General features: G+C 45.8%; 1 protein-coding gene across 1 annotated transcript in view; it reads left to right on the top strand.

The window, feature by feature from the left end:
• Positions 1-538: 538 nt before the first annotated feature.
• LOC144764712 (uncharacterized) overlaps positions 539-13571 on the top strand; it is a 44532-nt gene continuing 31499 nt past the window's right edge. The window contains exon 1 of the mRNA XM_078650297.1: positions 539-960. Within this exon, the coding sequence (XP_078506423.1) occupies positions 539-960 (422 nt within the window). The remainder of the gene's footprint in view (positions 961-13571) is intronic.

Below are 13571 nucleotides of genomic sequence, written 5' to 3'. Positions count from 1 at the left end.
GCCAAGATTACCCCCACTCAGGGCAGTGCCCGGCCATTGGTCAACGGTGTCACCGGTGCGGTAAGGACAATCATTTTGAGATAGCTTGCCAAGCCAGACAATCTACCCGAAGGTCACCCACTCCACGAGCTAGCACTCGGCACCATGCCCGAGCCGTGACGAGAAAAGAAAGTCATTCATCAGACTCCTCAGGCTCCAGCACCCGCTCGACATACTCCCACCAACGGCACAGTCGATCCACAAGTACGCCTCGCTCTCGTCATCACTCAACGAGATCACGCCAGGCTCACCGTTCCTCATCCAACAGCTCATCGGCACTCACCACAGTGTCACAAGACAGTGATGAATATGTCTGCAGAGTGTTTGACTCATCCACAACGATGCAGGACAGTGACGAATATATATATGCATGGTGGCCGACCCGGACAGACTCAAACGATATCCGAAGCTAGACATCCTGATAGGAGACCATCCAGCGAAATTTGTCCTGGACTCAGGTGCCTCGTTGAATTATATATGTGCACTGGAGTACCAGAAAATGAAGAATCGACCCAAATTAGAGCCAGCGGCAGTCCGCATCTTCACGTGGATGTGCCGGAAACCCCTTCCTTGCCTTGGTCGATTCCATACCACACTGACCTTCAAGAATAGGAAAATTCCAGCATATGTTCACGTCGTGGAAGGACCCGATTTCGCTGACTGTTTGCTCAGTCTGCCAACGGCAGAACGACTGAAGCTGGTGGAACTGTTGTACATGACGGAAGATGCCCCTGACATCGTGGCAAAGTTCCCGAAACTGTTCAAAGGACTGGGCAAACTGACCCACTTCAAAGTAAAGCTCCACATCAATGAGAACATCACACCTGTTGCCCAGCATCACAGGAAAGTGCCCTTCCACCTGCAACAAGCCGTTGATGATGAGCTACAAGACCTGTTACAATCCGACATCATAGAGCGCACGTCTGGACCCACCCCATGGGTATCACCGGTGGTGGTGGTCCCGAAGAAAGGACAGGACAACAAAGTCCGGTTGTGTGTGGACATGAGAGCGCCCAACACCGCCATCGAGCGCGAGCGCCACCCAGGGCCGCACATCAGTGATATGATCACAAAACTGAACGGGGCCACAATATTCTCCAAACTCGACCCGAACAAAGGTTACCACCAACTAGAGCTCCATGAACAGTCACGTTATATCACGACGTTCACCACGCACCAAGGCCTATTCCGATACAAGCGCCTAAATTTCGGCATTTCATCTGCCGCCGAAATCTTCCAGGAAACCATCAGGAAGGTCATACAAGGGATCCCGAATTCCTTCAACTACAGCGACGACCTGCTCGTTTTCGGAAAAGACCAAGTCGAACATGACACCGCATTGGATAGAGTGTGCCATGCACTGCTGCAGGCCAACCTGACCCTGAACGCGAACAAGTGCGAATTCCACAAAAACACTCTCAAATTCTATGGACATACTTTCTCCAGTGAAGGCATGACGCCTGACCCCGACAAGGTGGCCGCACTTGCTGACACTCCGACACCACAGGACGTAAGCGATCTCCGCTCCTTCCTGGGGATGGCAAGTTACTGCGCGCGATACATTCGTGACTACGCCACCATCAGCTACCCGCTCCGAGAACTGACACGTCAAGGACAACCCTTTGAGTGGTCACGAGCGTGCACCAAAGCCTTCACAGAAATAAAACAAGCTGTTGGGTCTGCTATCAACCTGGCATACTTTGATACAAATAAAAGAACAGAAATCACTGTCGACGCCAGTCCGGTGGGTTTGGGTGCCATTCTAGCCCAATACCGTGAACACTCTGACCAGCGACACATAGTCGCCTACGCGAGCCGTAGTCTCACGGACACGGAGAGGGCGTACTCCCAGCCGGAGAAGGAAAGCCTAGCTGTAGTGTGGGCGTGCGAACACTTTCACCTGTTCGTATATGGAAAACATTTTACCATCATTACTGATCATCAAGCCTTGCTCACAATCTTTGGCAATCCCAACGCAAAGATGCCACCTCGCATCGAACGATGGGGTCTGAGACTCCAAGACTATGTGTACACAATTGTCCACAAACCAGGCAAAGCTGAAAACCCTGCAGATTATATGTCCCGGCATCCCTTGCCGATTGTCACGAAACCTGACTCTCTAGCGGACGACTACATCCACTTCGTCATTGATGCTGCGTGTCCCCCTGCAGTCCCCTTGGAGTCCATCCAGAATGCATCTGCTTCTGACCCGCTGATTCAAACAGTCATGACCCACGTTCGCAACAACTCCTGGCGGCACGCATTGAACACTGCGCCTGGATCGGATCCTCCCTTGCACGACCTCACAGCGTTTCATCGTGTTCATGATGAACTGTCCATCAGTGACACTGGACTTCTTTTGCGAGGGGGAAGAATCGTGATTCCTCACAGCCTGCGCCAAGGCATCATCAATCTAGCCCATGAAGGCCACAGGGGCCTGAATGCCACAAAGAAGACTCTGAGGGAACGAGTCTGGTTCCCCTCTCTCGACTCCATGGTGGAGACAACTCTAAAAGACTGTATGTCGTGCCAACTAGTGAGCCGTGAAGAACCCCCAGCACCTCTCCAAATGTCTGAATTGCCAGATGAGGTGTGGAAGCAAGTAGCAGTTGACTTCTTTGGACCACTCCAATCAGGACAGTACATCATGGTTGTCATGGATGAATATTCAAGATTTCCCTTTGCACACATGATAGCGTCTACCAGAGCAACAGCCGTCATCCCCGTACTAGATGACATCTTTGCAGCATGGGGTGTTCCCGCAAGAGTCAAATCCGATAACGGGCCTCCGTTCAACGGCCATGAGTTCGCGGAATTCGCGAAGCATCTCGACTTCAAACATCACAAGATAACTCCACTGTGGCCACAAGCCAATGGCATGGTGGAGAGGTTCATGGGAACATTAAAGAGAGCCATCCAACAAGCAGAGATAACACGCCGAGATGTCCAGCAAACCTTGAACGAAGTACTGAGAGCCTACCGGACCACTCCTCACAACACCACAAATCAGTGCCCGGCCACACTAATGCTGGGAAGGACACCGAGGACAAGAGTGCCCATGATAAGCACCACGCCTCACTCAAAGACTGTTACCGTTGACCACGAAACACTTGTTGATATTGACACGAGAAAGAAACAGAAAATGAAAACATATGCAGACAATCGCCGACACGCCAAAGAAACTGATATCCGCGAAGGCGACTGGGTCATAGTGAGAGGAGACCGGCGAACGAAAGCAGACAGCCGATACCTGAATCTTCCCTTACAAGTTCACAAGAGGAAAGGAACCATGATTACTGCCGAAGCTGATCACAAGCAAATAACGAGAAATATATCTCATTTCAAAAAACACCATCCTGTGAACAGGCAGGATTCCTCCTCTGGACACACCTCGAGTGACTCCACTAGTCCAGGCGACCACGCAGAGATTCAACACCATCAACGCCCAAGAATGACTACCAGTCCTGAGCGACGCAGCCAAGCACCAGAGAGAGAGACTCGCCCCAGACGCCTGGTGAGGAAACCACGGCGACTCGTCGAAGAAATGTAGTATCAGCTCTTTGTACAAAAGGGGGAGATGTCACGTCGTTATGCCTGACCTTCCAGACAGGTCAGGCAATGAGGAACAGGAAATGGACACACAGGAAAAGGAGGAGCGAGTAGCCTGTAAGCCAGTTGCTTCCTGGCAGGGAATAAAGAAAGTTACCCTCAGCCGAGCTCTGTGTGCTGTGTTTGATTTGGGCGGGCACAGGCGCGACACATAGAATGAGAGCGCGCGGGGAGTCCGGGGGGAGCAGAAGGGGCGAGGCGGCAGATTGGGGTGGGAAGAGAAACAGAGGGAATTCAAGATGTCAGGTAATAGATGGGATAGACAAAGAACGGCAGAGGAAGACTGAGTGGGGAGGGATGAAGGGATGAAGAGCAGTGGAAGCAGCAGCGAGGAGGAAAGGGCACATAAAGGAAAGGAAGAAAGAACAGAGGGTGGAGGATGCAACAGAGCACTAAGAGGGGACGATGAAAGGAGCGGCCTGACAGAGGAATGAGACAACAGGGTACGAGAAAGTAAAAAAAAATAGTGACACTAGCACTATGTTGAAGGAGGGACAGAAAGGTTATGAAGTGTGAGAGATGAAGAAGAGAGAGGGGGCATGAGGAAACTGGCATCAGAACTGATGTGTTACGAGTGGTGAAAGCAAAAGAGTGTGAAAGAGGTGGTGGGTATGGGAGGTGGATATCCAGGGGAGTGACAGTTTGGTGAGAGGGTGAGGGTGGTGAATTAAGAAACAGGAAGGGATCGAAGAGGTGTGGTTGTTACAGGAAGAAGATAACAAGAGACATAAGAGAGAGTAGAGAAACAGGATAAGGAGGAAAAGAGACAAGAACGAGGAGCAATTAGAGTGAAGGCGGAATGAAGGTAGGTGAGAGTGACACGGGATCGGATATGGAGAAGGGACAGATAGAGCTAGGTAGGAGGAAAAGCAAAGGCAGCTGAGAGGGCCGCAGGAGCAAGGGAAGCCAGAAAGATGAGAGTGGAGGTACTTGAGGTAGAGATGAGAGGGTTTAGGTTTGAACAAAGCTTTATTTCGATATAAAATATCTTAAAAAGCGCATCACATATAAAAATACATGTCCTTTCAACAATGAGAAGAGTTTAGAGCTAACAATCAATTATACAGTACAATAATTAAAAGGGATATTAAACCATGGTTTTAGACATCTTTTTTTATCTTTCTAACCAATGTATTTTAATGATATCTGTTTTACAGAAAAACTCTTCAAAGAGATGAGAGGAGAACTGGGAGAGACAAGTGTGAGAGTGAATGAGACAAAAAACAAGCAGCGAAGGAATGGAACCTACACATGTGGAATATGCTAGACCAAACATGGACAGATATAAGGCAGCCTGTTGGCCAATATTTTCATCCTCACCAAACTTCTATTCATTTTGCAATCCCAGTGACGTTTACGTACCTCAAGCGCTAAGTGGGATAACTCAGCATCCTCAAAAGTTGGATGACCCCTTACTTGCCCTTTTCCGTAACTGCTGTCCTACGTTTAACTGGGCCCTTACAATAGCATCCAAGGATTGCGACCATAGTGAACCAGCATTAACCGCATTAACCCTCTGTCAATTCCGTCCTTCGTTGTCTGATCCTATATCACTCTTTCACTGCCAGAGATGGTGACAGAGGTTTTTTCACTTCATGTTAGGTCTGAGCCTTTTTTACCATTCAGATGGGCTGTTTGCTCGGATTTCAGAATCATCACCAGTTGCTGCGTAAACTAGGAACTTACAAAGGGCAAAAAGTCCTGTCACGATGGAAAGCCAATAGCTGTTAATAGTGTGATGTAAAAAGTGTAATACATTACATATAATACATCAATCACACTATTTAAACATGTGGAAATACAGAAATCTAGACTCCCAGGTGATAGAAGTGCACTATTCCAAAAGATCATAGCACTCCCAGAAGCTACAGAAATACTCCAAGCCACCAGGAAAGGTCAACTTTTTATCAGCAAAAAGCGATAGCAACCTCTACACCAACAGAGAAATGTCTCGAGGCAACAAAAGGGCAGGCTGAATGAGATGGCAAAGTAAAGTATATGATACCTGGACTTGTCTAGCTACACTAACGTCCAAAACAGAAGAGGCGCTTTTTATTTCATTGCCTGAGAGATCTCAGTATCATGGTGCTTAGGGGGGAGGAACAGCAGAAGTAGAAATGCAGAAGCTGCATGTTCAAACCATGTAAAAAATGACAGATTCACAGGGGGAAAGACTTTTCAAAATTAGAAGGCATCTTACTGTAGACACCTGCTGCTCACATCTTTAAAATTACAGGTTGATCCAGACATATAGCCATTGAACACCGAGATAATTGATGTAGCTGGTAAAATAGCTCAGTGAATAAAGCACTTTACCCCGCATCCTTCTGAATTTTGTAAATTGAGGAGCATTAAGGTGGGTAACAGTAACACCTGCTGTTTACAACACTTAGGCATGCCATAAGTGCAGTACGAAGGACTATGTAAAATATTATTGATTCTGGACAGAAGATAGATTGTAAACCTGCAAAAAAAGGCTGTAATTCGGGCATGGTCAAGTGGAGGAATGTGCATCACAGAGACACACTTCCTCCCATGATATTCTGATGTAACTGTGCCAACAACAACAGCTTAAGAAATAATATCCATGAGAGAGCCCATTCCCAAGTAGTTTTTGCCTGGGGTGTAAACAGTCTGAGGAAACGACATGCCTACTCAACCCCGGTCAATACCTACCTGGGAGTGCCCTTCTACTTGAATACTATTGCTTAAGACAATCAGACTGCTAAAAGTAGTTCTTGAAGTTTACAACATTGTGTATTTGATGCAATGCTTTTCATAGAATTATTTAGGGAGAAGGTTATAAGAAGCAACTAGTATGATATTTTTGGTGATAAGGTGCAAGTACTTTTTCAAGAGAACCAGGGCAGACAGGGGTTACTGGACTCAAGTTGTAACAATAATACACTTTTACCACTAATGAGTACGGGCTTTGCATTACTTACATTACTGTTAGACCCAAAACTAAATACCAGTACATCCATTTAGCAACTAAGGGTTATAAAGACTATCTTTTCAAGGAGTACTTAGAGAGGTTGTCTCTTCACTTAAAACTCGGTAAAACATTTAACTGTAGCTAATAAATCATTGTCCAGCCCGTGTTTTTATGTAAGAAAAAAGTACTACCAAAATAACACTACTGTACACAAGAAATCAAAGAGAATGTAATGCTATACAATGGGTAAGGTAATTTCTTGTAATGGGTAGGGGCAATTGATGGTCCTAAACCTGCGAACCCCAAAATGTTCCCTCACACAGTAAAAGGGTGAGAGTCTCTATTTGGACGCCCCATCCACATTTCTTGAAAGGATAGCTGTGAGAAGTTGGCCCGGTGTATGATGTTCACTATTCTAGTGAGCACTGTGTACCAGTCCAAAGAACCCTTATGGTGATTGGTTGTAAGTCAACCTTATAGACCAGCTATCCTAGGGGTAGCATGGACAAAAGCAGTCTTAGGCTAAACTCAAGAGGGCATGTGAAGCCAGCTGTTTGACCATATGCAATCCTTTTAATACCAAATGAAAGGACACCACATAAGTTATATATTATAAAAATATATGTATTTATTACTAGAATATTCTTCTGTACTCTTTATGAGGGCATAGGCAAAAACAAAAGCACTTAATAACATACAAAAGTTGCACAAATATGGATGGGCCCGGTGGCCCCTAAAACCATATACTAAAATAGTGGTATAAGAACCACGTCACAAACAATGGAAAGGCCTAGGGCATAGGGAATTGCTGGGGCTACACTGGACTAACAGCAGTTAGGACGTGGGAGGCCCACAGGATGCGGGTGCAGTGTCTAATGCACATGCGTGTTCCAATAGAAGTCAATGGTGCATAAAAGTTAGAAAGTTGCAGATTTGGAAGTCTTCCGACTGGACTAGAACTTAACCACTTAAAACTAGGACACTAGAGGTGTAAACCACTACAGGAGCACCGGAGTATTCTCGTTACCTCACCCACAGGAAGCGGGTGCATAGGTGCCAAAGCGTGTCGGGTTTCGTCGTGGAGTTCTATGGAGCCTGGAGGAAAAGATGCTGCAGGCGACCAGGAGGGAAGAGTCCGGTTGGATCCAAGGGTGGATTGAAGATGTAGAGTACCTGAAAGCAGAGGGGACAGAGTCTGGGTCACTAGCCAGTGACCAGGATGGAACCAGGAAGGAACCAGGCGATGTTGAGCGCAATCAGGTGGTTGTCAGGAAGCTTGTCTCCGCTGCCGCGTGGACCAGGAGGTATCGACGATGACCTGGAGCTGGGCACGCACTGTCCCACAAAGGCTCTCGCTGTCGGCGGTGTGGGCTTCCAGATTGGAGTCAACAGGCCTTGGCAAATGCAACCCACGCAGGAACCAAAGATGGCTTTTGGGTCAGACCAGCAAGGTTTGATGGGCTGCTCCTTTTCAGGGGAGCAAGTGCCAGTCTGGAGCAACTAGACCAGTAGTGTAAATTTGTAGGTTCGTTGTCACAGAGGCCACTAGCCAACGGGCAAGTGACCGGACAATGCGTCAAGCAGGAAAATGCAAAAGGGCCCCACACAGCACTCGGTGAGTGTGGAGGGATGATCTTCGGTGCAAAAGCTGCTCGGGGCTGGGGCTTCTCAATCCCCAAAGCACCGCTTCGAGGGTACCTTGGGAGCTGCACAGAAAGCACTTTGCTGGCTTTCCAAGATGGCCGGTCCGACGTCTCACGTTGCCTCCATGGGTCTCAGCTTTGCTGTGGCTGTGGATCAAACTGTTGGAAGTCTGAGATTCTGGTTCTTGTCGATCACTGTTGTTTGAGCTCCGGCAGGAGCAACAACAAAGAAAACCTTTGACCGCTGATGGTGCCTGCTTGTGCAGGGTGGGCACTCCTTGACCACAAGGGAGATTCTTCAGGCTTCTACGTAGAGTAGGATGTCGAAGGGTCCAGAGTTTCATTTCAAAGTTTCAGTCAGGATTATCTAAAGTCTATGGACACAGCTCCTCCCTTTATTCCAAATCAAGGGGCTGGATTACCTGCTAGGTCCCTCCTATGGGTGGGACCCAGTAAGGGGGTGGTTACACCCCTTTCCCTTTGTCCAGTTTCACGCCAGAGCTGGGGCCGGAGTGCCCCAGCACCGGTTTGAACTGGGCTATGCAGGGGACACCTTGTGTGCCCCAGTCAGTGTCTAGTTTCACTCAGCCCTCCCTGCCTCAATCCACTATCTCCTGTCTGGTGGGTGTTAGCACCTCCCTGTGACAGGAAACCTTTTGTCCAGGCCTCCCCTGCCGGAGTTTCGGTCAGCAGCAGGAGGCCAGACTTGTGTCTGTGGCAGCATCATCCATTTTGTGATGCTGAGGCTCTGGTTAGTTTTAACCACATTTACTGTTAGCAACATGTCTTCTCCCTCTAGAAGTGTGGAATGCTACCCCAGTCGCCAGAATTGGCGAGGGGGTAGTATTCCAAAGCGTATGACACCTTACACGACATGTTTCGATAAAGCCAAACCAAAGATAGCATCTAACCGTGAGGATTATAATGCACTTAAGAGTATATGGTATGGCAATACCCTGGAACAGCTATAAGGACATGGTTCCAAAATCTGCAGACAGGCTCAGCTCATGCTAGAGCACCATCTCACATAAAACCAAGCACTCTGCCTCCAGGATTGTTAAGGCCTGCCATAGGAGTGACTTCTAGGTGCATATGTGTCCAGATATAGGTTTAGACATAGGTATACTATATCTAAGCAAGGGGTAATTACACGACCTTGCCCCAGCTGAGTGATCAGCCAGTTGTGTCAGTTTGGATGGCCAGCCAGGGGTGGCAAAAGATATGCTGCAGCCCCTGGTAGGCCTTGGATACACCTATGCCCTGGGTACATATAGTACGCTATACAGAGGCTCATAAGGTGACCCAATATCCAATTAGGTATGTATCTAAGGTACATGGAGTCCATTTTACAGAGAGAGCAGATAGCCTGGGGCCCTGATTAGCAGGATCCCAGGCCAACTAAGCCGAAAACCAGCTAAACACAAGGCAAAAAATCTGGGGTAACCAAAGTCAGGTATCCATCTTCCTACAATAGCACTTGAGTGGAGGGTTATGTGCTCCAAACGCATTTCTTTGTACAATGCACTTTTTACCTTATTAGTTGTCTATCAGTCTACAGTCTGCATAGATTGAGCCTGCTAATGGCGACTAGAGGCAGGGGCAATGACTGCATGTCTTCAAGTGTCCTCCGGCAAGTAAGACTGCATTGAATATCCCATCATTCTACTTACGCTCTTGTTGCCTTCAACACGCATGTGCATGCTTCCAACTGAAGCACACTAACTACGCATTCATTGGAGCAGGAGGAGGACACGCTCCACTGGCTCCAACTTCTGTGAGGGGATTGACCACTGGGGAAATCTTCCTCAGCCCCCATTAAAAAACCACCTTCTAAAAATAGAGACAAATCCACACAGATCTTTGTAGGGACCCCAATGAAGGCGAAAGTTAAAGCCTTGTTTATGCGGGGTCCACTGACTACAGTCACAATGTTCCCATTTCCAAGACTTCATAGGAGGAGCACCAGGGTCTCAAAGCCTCGCCACACGGCCGGATGGTGTAAATTATTCTTGCCTCAGTTACTCGTAGACTTCTTTTTTCTAGGCAGTAACTTCTTCATGTAAGGGAATCTTCCCAGGCTTTCTCTCAGGAATTGGTCCACTCATTCTCTCAAGTAAGGCCCCAAGAAGCTCTTCTCCGAAAAGATTGCAGAACTTCTAGGTTCCTGTTCCCAAATCTGACAAAGAGGAGTTGGCAGTTGGCAACTCTGACCCTGGAGCACAAAAAGAGTTTCTTGTCTCCAATGCCATGGGAATCCATATTCTAGTGTCGTGAAATCTTGGCACACTGACTAGTAGTTTCTGCAAATTACTTACACTAAATTTGCAGTCAAAGTTTGGCATTCGAAAGGTCCTTCTCTGTAACCAATTTTCTTATTTCTCTAACACTGGTCCAGCTAAAGCCTGTGCCATCAGGTATTAACAAAAGGGTTGGGTGCTGTCTCCTTCACGGTGAAACTTAAAAATAAAGAACAAAAGAGACATCAGATGCCCAACTCATCTATGTCCTAATTTGTGGTGGGTAGCACTTCCAGCAAACAATAGAGAAGGAAAAAGCATGGGCTTTTGATACATTTTAAAGAGGACCCTCTGTCTCCAACTCTCCATAACCTAGTGTCTGGTTCATTACAAGTTTCAGGAATGTATTGGAAGAGCCTGTCAATCTACAGTTGTATGCAGAATATTATAAATAAAATTATGTCTGACAGAAATATTGTGTCATAAATACAGTTGATAAAAATATTGTCACATTGGGAGTTAATTTTCGATTATTAACCCAATGGAGTTGATTTTTTCAAACAATATTTAGGGCATGATCTTTATGCCAGATGACATCCTGACAATGACATTCTGGTACCACACTATAATCTACATCTGTCATTCTGGCAGCCTCTCTCCAGTGCCCTATCGTATGTACCACATGCACAGTGGAAATCAAACTGGATTCCAGTACACCTAAAATCAAACACCACGCATATTCTTTATGCTCATTCTGCTACACCTGCATCTTATAGTCTAACAAGTGATATCCAGGTCCCTTACGGATGAAGTGAAAAAATAGAAAATGCCAGTGCCTTGCTATGTTTGAGATGTGTACGCTCTACAGAGCCATGAAGGGAACCTTACCCAGCCCAACGTAAGGTTTTGCCATTTTTGTCATTTAGAAATGCATAGTAGTGACTACCTGGTTTTGAGTGTCAAAAAAGGACACTGTGGCAAGGATGAAAACTAATTTTAGTCACAATATAAATCATTTCTTGGTGGTGCCACACTTATTTTCGGAATTGCAGTGAGTTTTATGGTGATTTCAACCTTTGAACCACGCTGATCCTTCACTGGAATTCGATGAACTGCCTTTGAGAGAAAACTGCTTTGTCTCTTTGATTTTCTCATGGAAATTATGTGAAGATCCCCTGAAGCCAGAATGAGGACGCCCTTTCTATAAATCCCAAATATCTTCTTCATCCATGAGAGAAAGTCTGGCATGCTGAGTGAAAGGCATACTTCCACCCGCAGCTAGGCAGCCTGTCAGTGTTTCCCTAGTGTTCTTTTGCAGCTTCAACACTGAGTTCTAATGAGCAACTAGATTGCTAACTTTCGGTATTCAAGACAAATGTGAGGGACACTTGACCACCATTTTTCTGGAATTGGAGCTGTAGAGTAGAAAGCATTTCTTATGGAGCAGAATGAAGTAAATGAGCATTCAAATATTAATGCAGATATGAAAAAAGCTGTTTCACAGAAAATGTGAGGGAAATGTTATTTTTTGGTAATTTATGCGAGAACGTAATGAAAGAGATCCCTACCAATGGAGAATTTTCCCTTTACACAATCCATTTCCCCTGTTGAAACCTTACTATTTTTAAAATAGCAACATTTTGGTAGACAAGGAAGGTTTTTAAAATCTATGATTTAATTGTGTGGGTGTAGATACTTTAGAGATGCAGGAAGATATTTGCAGCGGGGAGGGGAACTCATTTTTAAAATGAGTAGATTTGTGCTCCTATGGGTATTGAGACCTCTAGAATACGTTGCTTTTTGGACATTTCATTTTTCTATTGACTTTTCTTACTTCGTTTTGTCAGTAATTGCCTCTCCCTTCATCAATGTTAACTGGATTTAGAAATCTTCGTTGTGATTTAAGTATAAGGAAATATTAAAACATACGTAAAACATATATTTGTATATAAAATGTTTCTATGTATGTGTTGTGAAGTACTACATTCAAAGTTATTAAATAATTAACACCATAATCAGAAAGAACAATGAGACAACTGTTTTAAAACCACATGGGAAGGAATGTTTTTAGGGGCAACCTTTTCTGAGGAACTTGTAGCAGCACAGATGAGAAACATTTCCATGTACAAAGTCAGCCTTCTGCACATAAAAGTGAGTAATTCTAAAGTGATTTCTCCAGAAGAACGTCTCCAAGAGCAGGTACACTGTAGTTATTGTTGTATACTCTTACTAGGTTCAATATGACTACTTGGTGTCTGTAGTCCTTTCTTAGTGTTCCTACCTTCTCTATCTTCCATAGTTCCTAAGTGTGTTCTATCTGGTGTGTGGGGATTCCAGCCTTGGCAGTTGGCCTGGTCAGCTATGAGGTTTACTGCTCTGCTGTCTAACTTAATAAATATATCTTAAATAACCTGAAGACGTGTCCTGCTGCCTACCTAACTTATTTACAACCGTTATTTATTAAAATTCTGTCATCTTCACATGCAGATGTGAGTGAAAGCAGACTTAGTGGTATGTGGGTTGATACTGTAACAAGACTTGTCTCAAATGTCAGCTTTGAATCTCCTAGAAAAATATTACCCATCTTGGAGCCAATGAAAATGCAGCATTTTTGTAGTGCACAGCTATCTGATTTACAATAAAGTTTACAGTCAAGTAAAAGAGGAAATTCTCCACTGTATCATGCCTGATTTGCGTGGTGCAAGAATACTATTAAAAAGGACCTTGAGAGGGATGCTGAGTCCTCCTGTTAGACAAAACCACAAAAGGTCACAATCTGAAAACAATACTGCCTGAGGGCAAGAAGGGATCTACGAAGCCTGTGCCACGCACCTCTAGAAATCGTTTCGTACAATACAGTGGGGATACTGTTGGTGACCCGGTTCAAATCCAGTGACAATGCTGCTGGTTCACCGGGTCGAAGCAACCCCTTTAGGCAGGTCTCGCTGTCGTCTGCCTGGAGGCTTGTGCATGAAGAGACGCTGCTGGAGACCAAGGTGAACTGAAGAATGTTCTGCTGGAGCACCTGGGAATGTCATAATGAACGTATCTGCTTGTTGTTCACTCTGACAGCAGAGATCAGAGACCTGTTGAGCTCCCCCTCCCAAA

The sequence above is a fragment of the Lissotriton helveticus genome, chromosome 1_1 (genome assembly GCF_964261635.1).
Source record: "Lissotriton helveticus chromosome 1_1, aLisHel1.1, whole genome shotgun sequence".
NCBI classification, from domain to species: domain Eukaryota; kingdom Metazoa; phylum Chordata; class Amphibia; order Caudata; family Salamandridae; genus Lissotriton; species Lissotriton helveticus.
This window is presented reverse-complemented; position numbering and strand designations above follow the sequence as displayed.